The sequence below is a fragment of the Elephantulus edwardii genome, unplaced genomic scaffold, assembly GCF_000299155.1.
Source record: "Elephantulus edwardii isolate Elephantulus edwardi_28Jun2011 unplaced genomic scaffold, EleEdw1.0 scaffold00271, whole genome shotgun sequence".
Classification (NCBI taxonomy): domain Eukaryota; kingdom Metazoa; phylum Chordata; class Mammalia; order Macroscelidea; family Macroscelididae; genus Elephantulus; species Elephantulus edwardii.
Genome location: NW_006400021.1, coordinates 2,164,393 through 2,180,340, shown reverse-complemented (window position 1 = coordinate 2,180,340; position 15,948 = coordinate 2,164,393). Strand labels below are relative to the sequence as shown.

The window sequence follows — 15,948 nt, the reverse complement described above, 5'->3', positions numbered from 1 at the left end:
GAGTTTAGGGCTGTTGTACATATGGTCGGTATAAGTCGCAGGCGACCCGACGGCACATAACAATAACCACCTGTACAGGATTGCTAGAATTTGGATACAATTCCATAGCAATGGGTTTAGATTTTGGCTTACCCCTTTTATCGAATTATTTACAATGAATACGGTTTTAGTCGAATAGTTCTAAGAAAAAAGTGAAACTCAATATGGAAAAGTATCTGTAGAAGAAAACACAAAGCGTCCAACTCCGCGAGTTGCAGTTCACAGGCACAGAAGATCCCGGTCACCCTGCACGCCACCATTCTGTTCCGGCCCCAGAGGCCACGGGCGCCGGAAATCGTCACTCAGCAGGGCCGGAACCTCACACCGCCGAAGCTGCGCTGTGCTCGCCATGGCAATGGGAGGTGGCGGAGGCCGGCTGGAGCGGGAGGATTCTGTGCTGTTCCGGCGTGGCACAGGCCAGGTGAGGTCCCGGCCGCCTCTGCCTCCCTCCTGCCACCATTGCGCGCTCGGAATTCTTCGTCCAGGCTCTGCGCTTTCTTCTCTGGCTGCGTAGCACGGCCTGGACATGCCTGCACCGTGCGGGGCTGGCGTCCGCGTGTTGCTAAAGCCTTTCCCTCTCTTCCTCCTGCAAACTTCATCTGCTGAAGGTTTCCTTACGGCTTTATGCCGAGGCCCTACTGTAGTTTGACGAAACCTTGTTTATTCCACCTTTATCTCATTAGGAAGAGTGGACGAGGGGAGCTGTGCAGGAGGCTGTTGAAGTGCCCCAAATCTGGATCTGCAATCTAATAAGCGTCGGATTTAGTGTAAAGTGTTTGGATCTTGCATTCTGAAGTCAGAGGCAGCAGGTTGTTCAGATTAATGTTTTATGGCGATTTGAGAGAGCAGGAGCGCCATGGTTATCTTGAAAAGATGAGGTTATCTTTTACTGAGCCGAGAAAGACTACAGTCAGAAGAGCGTGAAGATAAGGAGTTCGATCTTGGCCACAGAATGCTTAGGGTGAAATCTGATTGGAGTGACAGTTCAAGACAACGTTTGAAACAAATTTTAGCTAGGAATTTTTCGGTAAATAAGTTCACAAAATGCCGTTGAGGAATGGTTAGTAGAGAGAGAGAGTTGGAAAAGACAATATTTTAAGTTATTTATAAGATGATAAAAATACATTTGTTAGGATGATAGAGGAAGAGCAGAAAATTGTTGGTAAAGGAGAAGGAAGAGAGAATTTTTGGAGTGATGTCGAAGAGTATGTAAGGGGGGTGGACTTGCCTATTGTTTCAATACTGATAGCTTATTTGACGGCAGTTAGATGTGCATAGATGGCAGTATATATGAGAGGTTATGAAAGTTCTGTTTTGATTTTGGCTGTTTTCTTATCAGGAGCAGAGATGTGGGAGAAGGTGTGAGGATTGATTAACCAGAAATACTCCCAGACAAAAATGTATAGATGTTAGACTAAAGAAATGTAAAGTCTACCTGTGATCCAAACTTTTTGCTATTGAATTGATTCCGACTCATAGCAACATAGTAGAATAAAGTAGGACTGCTTCTTATGGTTTCCAAGGCCATAATCTTTATAGAAGTACTGTGCCGCATTTTTCTCCTGAGTGGCTAGTGATTTAGAACCTTGGGGTTGAAGTAGCCAAGCATTAGCCTCTATGCCGCAGGGATTCACTTGAAAGCTTCTCAAATTGGAACTGACTCATAGCTTACTCTCCATTAGGTTTCTGAGGCTGTAACTTGGCATGGGAGGACATTGCTCATCTTTCTTGGGGCCACTGGTGGATTCATACAGTCAAAGAGATGTGGCTTTTGGGTTAGCATCGCAAATATCCTGTGGCTTGTGCCAACAGAGTTCCTTTCACTTGAGAGTAATGGTTGTAAATTTTAAGAGTATTGAGTTCATTAACTTACTGAGTCTTTTTGCTGTTTAGGTATAGTCATCGGCAAATAAAGATAATTTTTTTCCCAGTCTGTTGTTTTCTTTAATAAAGTTAGTATCAGTTGTTTTATGTAACAACTCCCTAATATTTCCATGTTGTTGTTGTAGTGTATTATAGAGTTGGAAAAGACCCATAGCTTACCCTCTGATGGGTTTCAGAGGCAGTTCACATGGGAGGAGGAGATTGCCCCTCCTTCTCCCATGAGCAGCTGGTGGCCTTGAACTGTGTGTCTTCGGGATTGAAGCGCAGCTTGCCACCAGGCCATGCGAGCTCCCTAATTTTTCTCAACATGGTTTATTATAGTGAAGATAATGGGCTTTAAAAGGTAGTTTCAGTTCTGAGTTGCTTTGTTTTAGGTGTCACTTTTTTAAAAAACTTAGTTTCGTTTACATTATATTTCATTCATGTAAATTGTGAGGGGTTCCCCCCTTACAATCATCTTCACAGTCAACTAATAATGAATATTTTAGTGAAAACATGTAAGCCAGCTACTTCATGCTTCATTCCCTGATACCCTCCATTTCTGTTTTGCCTGTCCCGATCAAACTAGTATTCTGAGGGAACAAGCATGTCCCTTTTGCTGTTCAACTTGGCAACTTTGAGCATCTGCATCCACAAGCCAAAGTCCAGTCCAGAGCAAGCCATCAGGTTGTAGCAATTGACTGCTAGGTCACAGCATGAATCCTCTTTTTACTATCTGTTTGGGTTCTGGTCAATTTACCCCAGCCATCTGTGGCTAGGACCAAATGGGCATCAGCTGCAATGGACAAATCTGCATTTGTCCTTGCATTCCAGACCTGTTAGTCTCCTCACGCATCCATAGCCGCCACATGGGGCCAAGTCAACAAGCCAGGGGTGCTCATGACTCCCTGCTCTTCAAGACAACACCCGTCAATGCTCGTCCACACATCTGTGCATCTAAAGTGGACATCACTGAAGGAACCACTCCATGCTCAACCCGTTTCTCTACTGTTTTGTTTCTCCCAAGTCCACTCCTTTGCATCCAGGTGATTGCTATGAGTGAGCATACTTCAGGTCTTGAAAGTGGGCTCTGATGGGCACCAATTTTACCCTGCCTCAGAAGCCGTACAACTTGTTCGAGTTTTGAAAAGACAGTCTTTTCCTTTTTTCTTCTACTCTCCTTTTAGCCCTTCTTTCAAATATGTATCTCTTCAGAGTTGCAACCAGTTTGAAAAGAATTCACCTGATAGAAAAGTTTAGTTCATGCATTTTTTTATGTGACTGGATTTGTACCTTGTGATTCATGGAGACTTCAGGTGTGTCAGAGTAGACCTGTGCTCCACAGGGCTGAATTTTCTAGTGGTTGAATTTTCAGAACTGAATCTGCAAGCCTTTATGCTAAGGCACCTTCAGGTGTTTCCAACTGCCAACCTTTTAGGACTTCCTAGTGCTTCATGTATTTTTTACTTTGTTTTTAAATTTCTGTTGTTATTTTGCCAGGCATATATTGCTCTTCTTGTACGTTCTGTTGTTCAAAAAACTTTTTTATGGTGTCTTTAATCTCACCTCCCCACCCTCCAGGAGGTGGACTGATATAGTGACTATAGCGGTGAGTTCAAGTATGTCATAGATTATAATGGCACAGGATAGGACAGGGTTCAGGTCTGTTGTTCAGAGGATTGCTGTGACTCATACTCAGCTCACAAGTACCTAATCTTTTGTTACAAAAACCTTTTGTTATTTTAGTTTAAATAATTTTACTTGAATTCCACCTTCTTGTTTTTTTTATAAGATAATAAGGCAATTTTCCTCTCTCTCACCAGCCTTTCTTATGTCACATTGTTTCTAGTCTATTCTTCCCTGATTTTTAACTCTTGATTCAAATTTTCTCCTTTTAGCTATTTTGTCCTCAATTTAAAATCTGCCCCCCCCCCAGTTTAAACATTTTGTTTGCTTTCATATTACAGATGCTCCTTCACAATTGTGTGTGAGCTGACTGAATTTGTTGGATTTAGCTAACAATGACCAGTGGGCTGGAAGCCTGTTGTTTAAAGTCAACAGGACCTTGATATTTAGAAATAGGGTGGGCCCTTGGGCCTGGAGTTAATTGTGTCTGGACTAACATTCTTCTAAGTGATAAAGCCACTGGTCTTGTCAATTCGCTGTACTGAGGTAGCTTCAGATTGCTGTGATGCTGAACACTGTGCTAGTGGTGTGTCAAGTGCCACAATGATTACCCATTGTGGACAGTGTTTGGTGAAGCTCCCAGATTAAGACAGGCTTGGACACAGGAGTGGAACCCACTTCCTAAACAACATGCCTCTGGAAATTCTATGAACTTAGAGAAATGACGACAGCTACAAAACAGGGTTCAGGTTTTTTGTTCACAGGGTTGTCATGAGTCATGTTCAACTCAACGGCACTTAACAGTAACAATATACGTTGACTGTTGTGTTGTAGTTTTCTTTAGTATTTGAGAAATTTTTTGAGAGGTTGAGAAGTTTTAGCAACTATAAATGCTTTTAGCTCATTTTAAAAAAAATTTCTTACTATTTTTTGTGTGTACCAAATCAGATCTGACTTATACAGGAGGTGTTGCCCCTCCTCCTCCAGCATAGCATCTCGTGGATTCGAACTGCATACCTCTGGGATTATAAATGCAGCTTCGTGCCACTAGGCCACCAGAGCTCCCCTGGGTTTTGCTCATTTTTAGATGGCTTGTTTTCCTTATTTATCTGTAACAGCTGAGATAATGAGGAATTTGTGTTGAGTACTGTGTATCTTGAGAAGTTCTGGTGGCCTAGTGGCAAGAAACGGCACTGCAGTCCTAGAGGCAGGCAGTTCAAATCCACCAGCTGCTCTGAGGGAGAAGGATGGGTAGTCTCCTCCTGTTCGATTCACTGCTTCTGAAAACTGGCCAGAGAACCAGCTATGGGTAATTTCTGACTTGATGGTATATAACAACCACATAGTGGAGGAGTGCAGTTGCTAAATATTAATATGGCTTGTGATTTTTGTGATTGTTTCTTTAAGGTACCATCAAGTCAGCTATAACTCATAGTGACCCTGTGAACAACAGATCTGAACTTTGCCCTATCCTGACCTGTCTTTACAATGTGATAGGCCCATGCCCGTTATACTTAACTGTGCCAGTTTGTCTTGTTGAAGATCTTCCTCTTTCTCTGACCTTTTACCTTTTTTTTTTTGACATTTTTAAAAAATTAATTTTAATGTAAGTTTACAGAGCCTAGGGTTTCCAGTCATTTATTGTTGCACTTTTCTCCATGCCCATCCCCTCCTCCCTCCCTCCCACCTTTTTTAACATGATGCCTTTTTCCAAGAATGGCCCTGACTGAAAGTATATCCAAAGTATGTGAGGTGAAGTTCCCACATTACTGCTTCTAAGGAGACCCTGGTTGTACTTCCTTCAAGATAGATTTGTTTGTTCTTTTGGCAGCCCATGGCATATTCAGTACTCTTCTCCAACAGCACAATTCAGAGACATCGATCATTATTCATTGTCCACCTTTCGGAAGCATAAGAAGTAAAGGAAAAAGACCATGACATGGATCAGGCACACTTTAGTCTTTTTTTTAAACAACTTTTTCCCCTTTCATTATTTTTGTGTGTGTATGTGTGTGTGTGTGTGTACCATCAAATTGGATCTGACTGGTACAGGAGGGGATTGTTCCTCCTTCTCCAGCAGAGCATCTGGTGGATTCAAACAGCACACTTTAGTCTTTACACTGATAACCTTTCTCTTTAGAACTCTGGTGATGTCCTTGACAGCACATTTCCCCAGTGCAACATATGTTTTGATTTCTTGACTGCTGCTACCTTGGGTATTTACTTTAAATCCGAGTAAAATGAAATTATTAACAACTTCAGTCTTTTCTCTATCACTGCCTATTGCTTTAGTGGTGAGGAGTTTTGTTTCTTGATGGAAAAGTGTAATCTGTATTGAAGGCTGTATGTAGTCTTTTGATCTCTGCAGCATGTGTTTTAGATCGCCTTCACTTTCTGCAAACCAGGTTGAATCATTAACATAATGCAGATTGTTGATGAATCTTCCTCCAAGCCTAATGTCACTTTCTTCTTCATATAGTCCAGCTTCTTGGACTCTTTTCTCAGCATGCACATAGAATATGTATGGAGAAAGGATAGAACCCTTACATACACTTTCATAATTTTAAACCATGCAGTATTCCTTTGTTCTATTTGAACAGCTGCTTCTTGGTATGAATAGATTTTGGGTGAGAACCATTACGTGTTCTAGGGTTCTTATTCAGGGAGCTCTGGTAGCCTAGTGGCAGGAAGCTGTGCTGCAATCCTGAATTGCACATTGTTCGAGGCCACAAGCTGCTCTGTGACAGAAGGATGGGCAGTCTCCTCCTGTATGTTTAACTGCCTCTGAAAACCCTCCAGAGGGTCAGCTTTGGGTTGTTTCTAACTCTGCGCTATACAACAACTGGATTCCTATTCACAACCTTAATTTGTAATTTTTTCTTCACCAAGTTTCCAAAAATATCTCCTTCCCACATTTATTTGTAATCTTGAATAAGTCATTTTACCTCTTGGTGAGGAACTGCTTTATATCATTGTACAAGATTAAGAGTTTTACATTAAAAAAAAAAAAAAAAAAAAGAGTTTTACATTAAAATACGTATCATGAAGATGAAAAAGAGGATGACAAAAGCTGATCTGACACTTTAAAAGATGAGTTTTACAGAAACTTGTTTGCAAATCATGTAGCATATCCTATTGCCAGCATTATCCAGATTCATCTACAACTACCTCATAACATGAGCTAGAGTCTGATTGGTCTAATTGTCTAATCTCTCAGGTGTCTTTTTCCTTCCTAAATTTTTGCTATCAGATGGATCCTGGCTGAAAGGGCAGAATACTAGAACAATGTCTATTTGTCCTTGATTAACTATGAAAAGGCCTTTGACTGTATGGATAATGACAAGTTGTGGCTGACATTGAGAAGAATGGGAATCCCTGAGCACTTGGTTGTGCTCATGTGGAACCTATACCCGGATCAGGAAGCTGTGTGCAAATGGAGCAGGAGAGCACTGCATGGTTTGGAATTGGAAAGGGAGTGCATCAGGGTTGTATTCTCTCTCCATACTCATTCAGTCTGTATGCTGAGCAAATTATCCGAGAAGCTGGATTCTATGAGGAAGAGTGTAGCATCAAGATTAGAGGGAGACTCAGCACTAACCTGAATTATGCAGATGACACAATCTTGCTTGCTGAAAGTGAGGAGGGCTTGAAGCACTTGCTGCAGAAGATAAAGGAATATAGCCTTCTGTATGGATTGCGTCTCAGTGTCAGGAAAATGAAGATTCTTACCAGTGGACTGATAGGCAGCATCATGATGAATTGAGAGGAGATTGAAACTGTCAACAGCTCCATCCTGCTTGGATCCAAAATTAACACCCTAGGTACAAGCAGTCAGGAAATGAGATGCATTGCAATGGGAAAAAAAAAATCTGTATTTAGGAACTTCTCCAAACTATTGAGGATTAGTGATGTCAGTTTGATGACTAAGGTGCCATAATCTTTCTGATTACTAGCTATGCATCTGAGAGCTGGACAATGACTAAGGATTACAGGAAAAGAATTGATGCATTTGAGCCTTCCTATTGGAGAAGAGCACTGAACATCCCATGGATGACCAAGAGAATGAACAGATATGTTTTGAAGATAGTTCAGCCAGAGTACTTCTTGAAGGCAGGAATGATGAAGTTTTACCTCACATACTTTGTATGTGTTGCTAGGAGGTGCTATTCTTTGGAGAGAGACATGATGTTGGGAAGAGTGGAGAGTCGGTAAAAGAGAAGAAGACCCTCAGTCAGGTGGATTGATACTGTGAATACAGCAATAAGCTGTTGTATATCAGGAAGTGTGAGAAGGGTGCAGGATAGAACAGATTTAAGATCTTCTGTTCATAAGGATGCTTGACTCAACAGCACCTAACAACAATGACAATTTTTTTGGTTCATACCCTTCCTTGTAAATACTGTTTATTTTTTATCTTTTTAAGCCCTTTTAATTTTTATTTTCTAAGTCAATCTGTTCCATCATTATGCACTATAATTAATTTTTCCTGTTAATTAAAACCTTTATTGTTTGTAACTTGCATTTTAATATTTGCATTTGTTTTATGTTATCTCTGTTTTAAATGAGAATTACCTTGGCCTCTTCATTAGACCAAAAACTTTGAGGTTGCAGGCAGCCTGGTTTATATACCTCTCTGTGATTTGAAAACTTCTTTTCAAATGGAATTAAATTTAAATAGAAATAATGATTTTGATGCCTTCCCTAGATTATTTAATGCCACTACTGTTTAAAGTAAAACTTATTAGTCACTGTTAACAGGTTATGTCCTTAAACAGTTTGAGAATTTTTATTTGAATAATATAATCACATGGTACTTGTGATTATATTATAACTTGAGAAAAGTTATTCTTTGAACTTTTTGGTCTGTGAATAAAATAGCATTCCCTTAATGTGTATGAAGTCTTTCTGATAGCCAGCTGTTTCTCACTTTGCCAAGTTAAACCTTTTGTCTGATCTTAGGAAAGATTGAAACATGAGTTACACCCTTATATGATCAGTGGATGGTCATTGAATAGTAGTGCATTCACTTCTGACATACTTCATTTGCCAATAAGGTTCTTGGAGTTTGTTTAGGTTTTCAAATACTCATTTTTAATATAATTTGGTAGTGCTGTGACTAAGATGTCTCCTGGTACTATTTTTTTTTTTTTTTTTTTTTTGATATTTTTCTCCTGGTACTATTGAACATACATTTTTTTTTTTTAAATTACATTCATCCAAACATAAAAATTGTTTATTCTTTCTTCCTCCTAGAGTGATGATTCTGACATCTGGGATGATACAGCATTGATTAAAGCTTATGATAAAGCTGTGGCTTCATTTAAGGTATGAAATAGTCACTTATTCTTTGTTTCTTCACAGTATTCATTTGGGAAAAATTAATTGCTAACACAGTAAAGTGTTAAAAATGCATGTTACTTGGTTTTGATTTTGATACCTTCCTTTAGAAGCTATCACTCAATAACCTACTTATATGTTGTCTTTCTACCTAAACATCCACTTGCTGTTTCAACTTATGTCTTCTCTGGTTTGACTGAGTAGAACTGTCTCTGTAAGATTTTCAGTGGTTGATTTTTCAGAAGATCACCAGACTTCTTTTCTGTGGCACCTCTGGATGGACTCAAACCACCAACCTTTTGTACTATCAAGAAGCAAAATATTATTTTAAACATTTATTGCTTTTAATATTTTTACCTTTTATCAAACTATAGAAGACGTCCTTCAATTCACATTAACATGAGAAAGGAGACAGTGTGGGTTACAAATTGTAAACATTTAACTCATAATCACAGAAATAATAACAAATTATGGCAGTATAGAATTAATAACTAATTCTGGGGCATTTTTATAAGTATATATGGTATTTAGGGACTTAGAACATTTACTTATTTACATAGGAGTATAGGGAGTTCTGATGACTTAGTAACAGGATAGTGACAAATCCAAAGGCACTCAATTTGAATCTACCCGCTGCTTCACGGGAGAAGGATGGACAGTCTTCTTCCTTGCAATAACTGTCTCTGAAAACCTGCTGAAGAATCAACTTTAGTCGGTTCCAAAAAAGAAAAAGCAAGAATCATTATGGGTCCTTAATACTTTATGAGGCCAAAAATCTCATGATGGAATTTTGTTTATACAATGAACAACTTAATTTCTGGAAAATACCTTTTTTAAAATAAACAGAAACTATACATAGACCTTATCTGATGAGATATTAAGGAACCAAATGGAATTACATCCAGTGAAGAAAGGTTAGAGATGCTAAATTCATCACCGAGAACAAGAGCAGGAGCTAACTTTGGACTAGACCATCAATTGCTCCTATATAAGTTCAGGTTGAAGCTGAAGAAAATGAAAACTGGTACAAGAGAACAAAAATATGACTTTGAGTATATCCTACTTCATTTACAATTTAGGATACATTTGATACATTGAACACTAATGACCAAAAACCAGACAAGCATGGAATGACATCAAGGAAATTATACACAAAGAAATCAAAAGGTTGTTAAGACAGGAAGGAAATAAAGACCAAAATGAATGTCACAAGGGACTCTGAAATATGATCTAGAATATTGACAAAAGAGAAAAGAAGTAGTGATCAAATAAGACCTGAAGAGAAGATTTCAAAGGACAGCCCAAGATGACAAAACAAAGTAGTATATGAAATATGCAGATAGTTGAAGTTAGAAAGCAAAAAGGGAAGACTATGCTTGGATTTTCTCAAGCTGAAAGAATTAGGAAAAGAATGCAAGACTTGGATTGCAATACTGAAGGATTTTATGAACTGAATATAAAGGATACAGAACGTGTGAAAAGAAGATTGAAGGAATACACTGTACCAAAAAAAATTGGTTTTTACTGAGCCATTTTAGGAAGTAGCATATAATCAGGAACCATTGGTACTGAAGGTATTTGGGGTAAAGTGACCTACCAAAATACAGACACTAAGAAGCAATGTCATTAATATCACATGCAAATGAAATGTTGCTGAAGTTAATTTTAAAATAGCTGAAGCAGTACATCCACAAGGACTTCCCAGAAATTCAGTCTGGGCTCAGAACAGGCTTTGGAAAAAAGAATATCATTGGTGATGTCAGGTAGATTTTACCTGAAATCAGAAAATATCAGAAAGATGTTTACTTGTGGCCTATTGTGTATGCAAAGCCAATGCGAATCATAAGAAAGTATTGCTAATATGACGAAGAATGGAATTTTTTTTAACTTCACAAATGGTTTATTTTCTAGTTGCCCGTGTTCTAAGTGGAGATGTTTACTTTTAGAGGTCATTAAGCATATTTCCACTTCCCTGTGAATTTTAGCAGAGTATTTATAATATTCTCTAACTATTTTTCCTGAGCATCAGTCAGGTTTTACATGTCTGAAAAATCTCTTGTCAACATTCTTTTTTTTCTTTTTGTTTCTGTTTTTATTATTAATTTTAATGAACATTTACAGATTTTGGATTTTGATTCATTCATTGTTGCACTTTTCTCCCCCGCCCCCTTTCGCTCTTCTCTTTGAAAAGTAAAAGAAAAATTCCTTCATAGGTGTATAATCCACCTACACCCTCCACTCTCACCCCAAGTATATGCCACTCTTCAACCTTCATTCCGGACTTTTATGATCATCATAATACTCTATAATATATTGCTTTTAAATTGTTCTCTCCCTCATCCGTTTCAATGCAGTATACGTAATATATCCAGTTTTTCTCAAAGAATGGAAATTTTAGAACACTTAATGGAGCTCATGGACGGCTTAGAGAACAAACAGGTTTGTCCTAGAGAGGGTGAAACCAAGCTGCTCCTTGGAGGCAAGGATTCTGAAGCTTCTTCTGAAATACTTTGGACATGTTGCAAGGAGGGACCAGTCCTTGGAGAGGGATGTCATGCTTGGGAGAGTGGAGGGACAGCAAAGGAGAAGAAGAGCCTCAATGAGATGGATTGATTTAGTGACTGGGGTAATGGGGGTAGGTGTGTCGGAGACAATAAGTTTGGCACAAGATAGAGCGGGGTATAGGGCTGTTGTATACAGGGTCACTGTGAGTCTCAAGCAACTCGACAGCACAGAACAATAGAGCTCATGTAAAATCTGTACTTAGACTAAGAAGTAGTCCTTCTAACAGAGCAAGGGAATACTGGATGGTTTAAAATCAGGAAAGTGAGTTATTTCACCTCACATATTCAATCTGTATGCTAAACTAATAATCCAAGAAGCTGGACTAGGTGAAGAGGAATACAGCATCATGATTGGATGAAGACTCAGAATTGTGCAGATAAAACGTTGCTTGCAAATGTGAAGAGGACTTGAAGGACTTATTCAAGAAGATTAAAGACTGTAATCTTCAATATGAATTACACGTCCATATTAAGAAAATGAAAATTCTCACAATGGACCAGTAGGCAGCATTATGGAAGATGGAGAAAAGATTGAAGTTGTCAACAATTTTCTTTTACTTGGATTTATAATCAACATCCATGGAAATAGCAGTCAAGAATTCCTAAGACATACTGCATTGGAAAAAATCTGTTTTCAAGAATCTCTTCAAAGTGCTAAATAATAAGGATACACGAGTTGTGGTATTTTCAGTAGCTTCATCTGCCTGTGAAAGTTGGACAGTGCATAAAGAAGACCAAAGAAGAATTGATGCCTTTGAAAGTGTGGTATTGGGAAGAGTGGAATTTTCCAACAGCTGCCTAAAGACTGGACAAGTCAATACCGGAAGTGAAGTGCAGCTAGAGGTGTAATTAGTTTGACTTTGTCTTAATTACTTTGGGCATATTATCAGGATGAGTCAGCCCCTGGAAAAGGTCTTCATATTTGGAAAACTTAAGTATCAGTGAAGGAGAGGAAGACCTTTAGTGAGGTGGATGATTGTAATGATTGCGACAGTGGCTTGGAGCACAGTAGAGAGTTCAAGGATTGCACAGGATCAGGCAAGCTTTCAGTCTGCGGTACAGAGAGTTACTGTGAGTTGGAGCTAACTTGGTGGTGTCTGACGATGCTTTCAGTACAGTAAATTAATCTTTTCTATACCCAAGGAGTTGGCTATCAAGTGAAGGGTTTTTGATGGTAGGAGTAGGTGATTTTTTTTTAGAAAATTTTATTTTAATGATAGTTTTCAGAGATTTTTGGATTTCCATTCATTGTTGCACACTTTCTTCCCTGCACACCCCTCTCCCGCAGTTAGCTTTTCTCTTTGAAAAGTTAAAAAAAAACAAATTCTTTCATTGTTATACAGTCTCCCCAACCCGCAGTCCACTCCACTATGTAGCTTTCATTCTGGACTCTTGTCATGACAGTAATACCTAGGCATCTATTCCTCCTAGACAGTTCTCTCCCTTATCTTTTTCAATGCAGTATACATAATTTATCCCCTCTAAGTTTCTCCCAGCCCTGATGGCAGTCCCTCTTTACAATAGTGGCACTATGCCATATTTGTCCTTTTGTGACTGAGATATTTCACTCCGCATAATGTCATTCAAGGTCACCTATTTTGTATAATATTTCATGAGTTCCTTGTTTTTTAATGCAATTTAGTATTCCATTGTATGAATATACCAAAGCTTCTCTATCCATTGGTTTGTTGATGAGCACTAAGGTTATTTCCGACTCCTTGCTATTGTGAACAGAGCCACAGTAAACATGGGTGTGCAAGGAATATGGGTTTTTTTTAGGACGTGTAGTTTGGTTCTTTGGTTGAAATAAGATATTTATCGAGTATAACCTTTGCCATTGCCTGAGGAATTTAGTCTTACTGAAGCAGCATGTGTGGACCATTATAATTCGGGCTTCATTGAGTAGCTAAAGTACTAAGCATAGAATTTGGTTCTGTCCTCTAGTTACTCTTCTATCATGAGGTAAATTTTATACATACATGTCCTCGTAGCAGAATTCTAGATTTTTCATTAATATACTTTCCAATGTCTCCTTGGTCTAGAAGTGGAAAAATGACGGTTATCAAGAAAATTCTGTAAAATATAGACTGAGCTCAGGAAACACCAGGCACTGATACCAGTTAGGTAGCCACTGGTTCTTGAAGGACTGGATTATCATTATGACAGGTAGAATGCTCATTTTAGAGGTTGAGCTGGTGATTGGGGGAAGTAGTCAGAATGAGGTGGGGATCCTGATTTAGAGCAAAGAAAATTTAGTTGTATCCCTGTTGAGTTTGAGGTACATGTAATAATATGAAGTTGGTGATTGGAAATCTTATATCAAACTAAAGAGAAAAGTCTAAGCTGGATAGTAATTTGGGAGTCAATTTGCATAGAGATCATAGTTGTTGTAATAAGAATTGATGTCCATGGGCAAGTAAGGAAGGTTGGTAGTCCTTTCTGTCAATGCTTAATACTTGATCAGAGAAGTAATAAAAGAATTGTTATGTCATCCAAGGTGTCATGAATTTTAAGAAAGTTACTATGTTGATCAATAAGGTCTAAAGCAACACAAAGTTTGCAAAGTGAGGAGTCCTCATTAAAAATTTAAAATGTTTTTAGGCTTGATCAATTGCATGATACCTTCACAAGCATTACTGTGAGAAGAAGAAATAGCATTTTGTAGTAATGGGACCATGAGATCAGCTTTAACCAAGTTATGTTGTGCTTTTGTTTTAAATGCATCGCTCTTTAACATGTATGTTTCTATACGTATTTTAATAGCATGCTCTGAAGAATGGTGACATTTGTGAAGCTTCAGACAAACCAAAAAGTACATCTAAAAGAAAACCTACTAAGAAGAAAAAGAACCAAAAAAAGAATACCACCACTCCATTGAAGCAGGTTATTTTAAAACATTGAGATTTAATTTAATTCCATGTATTTCTTTGCTACTGTGCTTATTAAATAGTGTTAAATATTCTTAAGTCAGTTCAGTGTTTTTCGTTGACATATAATTGTTATAAGTACAGCGTTTTCCACTGACATGTAATTCTCAAACTCCTGTTTTTCTTAATTGTGATTTTAACAAACTTTTACGAGGGAGCTCTGGTGGCCTAGTGGCAAGAAGCTGCACTGCAATCCCGGAGGTACTCAGTTCAAATCCACCAGATTCTCTGCTGGAGAAGGAGGGACAATCTCTTCTTGTACCATTCAGATCTGATTTGATGGTACACACACAAAACTTAATTAATTGAATACAATAAAAAAATTTAAAAGATGTTTACAGAAAAGTTGGATTTTCATCCATTTGTTGCACATTTTTCTCCCTCCCTTCCTCTTTTTTTCCCTCATTCACTTATTTTTTTTTTAATTGTATTATTTTTTTGTGTACCGTCAAATCAGATCTGACTGATACAGGAGGAGATTGCCCCTCCCCTCATTCACTTTTTAAAAAAAATTCGTTTATTGTTGCACCAGTTCCTCCCTCTCCCTCTTTTTCTCTTCCCCAGTCTACTTTGTAATGCATCTCTTATTCTGGACTGTTGTTATACATACAGTGCATAAGCATATATTCCTTTTAGACAGTTCTTTCCTTCATCTGTTCCAATGCACTGATCATTATCTATCCACTCTTTTCCTAGTTTCCTCCCAACCCATGTCAGTCCTGCTTTATAACAGTGGTGTTATGCAGTATTTGTCCTTTTGTGACTAAGATATTTCACTTTGCATAATGTCCTCCAGGGTCAATCATGTTGCTTAATGTTTTACAAATAAATTCTTTTTCAACACTTCAAAGTATTTCATTGTGTTAATATACCATAGTTTTTCTATCCATTTGTTTGTTGATGAGTACTTGGGTTGTTTCTATCTCTTTGCTGTTGTGAATAATGCAGCAATAAACATAGCTGTGCATACATCTGTTTGAGTGGCCGCTCTGGTTTCTGTAGGGTATATTCCCAGTAGTGGAATTGTTGGGTCAAATGGTATTTCTATTTCCAACTTTCTGAGAAAGCATCAAGCCGCTTTCCACAGTGGTTGAACCATTTTATACTCGTGCCAGCAGTGGTAAGGTTTCTGATAAGGGTTCCACAACCTTGCCAGCATTTGATTGCTGCTCTGTTGAATTTTGCTTTTGTTGCTGGAGGGAAATAATATAGTTGTTTTTAATTCTTAAACTTCTATTAAGCTTCCTATTGTTTAGGAATATGCCTGTCAGTAATACATGTATAAAAGATTAGGTGGGTGTGGCAAATAGTAAATTGAGGGTAGTGTTTAATTTGTGATTGGAAAAAGAGACAGGCAGTACTGTTTGGGAAAGATACCTTGAGGGCCTTAAACTGAATTGACAGTAGTCTACTTTTTAAACTGAAGGCTGCTATATCTTTTTTCCTTCTTCAAAAATCATAAAACTTTTTGCAGTAAGGAATTAAGAGCTCTGAGAACTCATTCCTGCTAATTAATATAGTTGTTGTTGTTAGAGATAGAATATTATAGGATCTCATTGGTCAATTTTATTTTCTTTTTTTTTTTTTAATTT

General features: G+C 38.2%; 1 protein-coding gene across 1 annotated transcript in view; it reads left to right on the top strand.

Moving 5' to 3' along the window:
• The first annotated feature begins 388 nt into the window (after window positions 1-388).
• Window positions 389-15,948, top strand: part of LOC102843772 (survival of motor neuron protein-like) — a 36,890-nt gene continuing 21,330 nt past the window's right edge. The window contains exons 1-3 of the mRNA XM_006900035.1: window positions 389-460; window positions 8,782-8,853; window positions 14,193-14,312. Of these exons, the coding sequence (XP_006900097.1) occupies window positions 389-460; window positions 8,782-8,853; window positions 14,193-14,312 (264 nt within the window). The remainder of the gene's footprint in view (window positions 461-8,781; window positions 8,854-14,192; window positions 14,313-15,948) is intronic.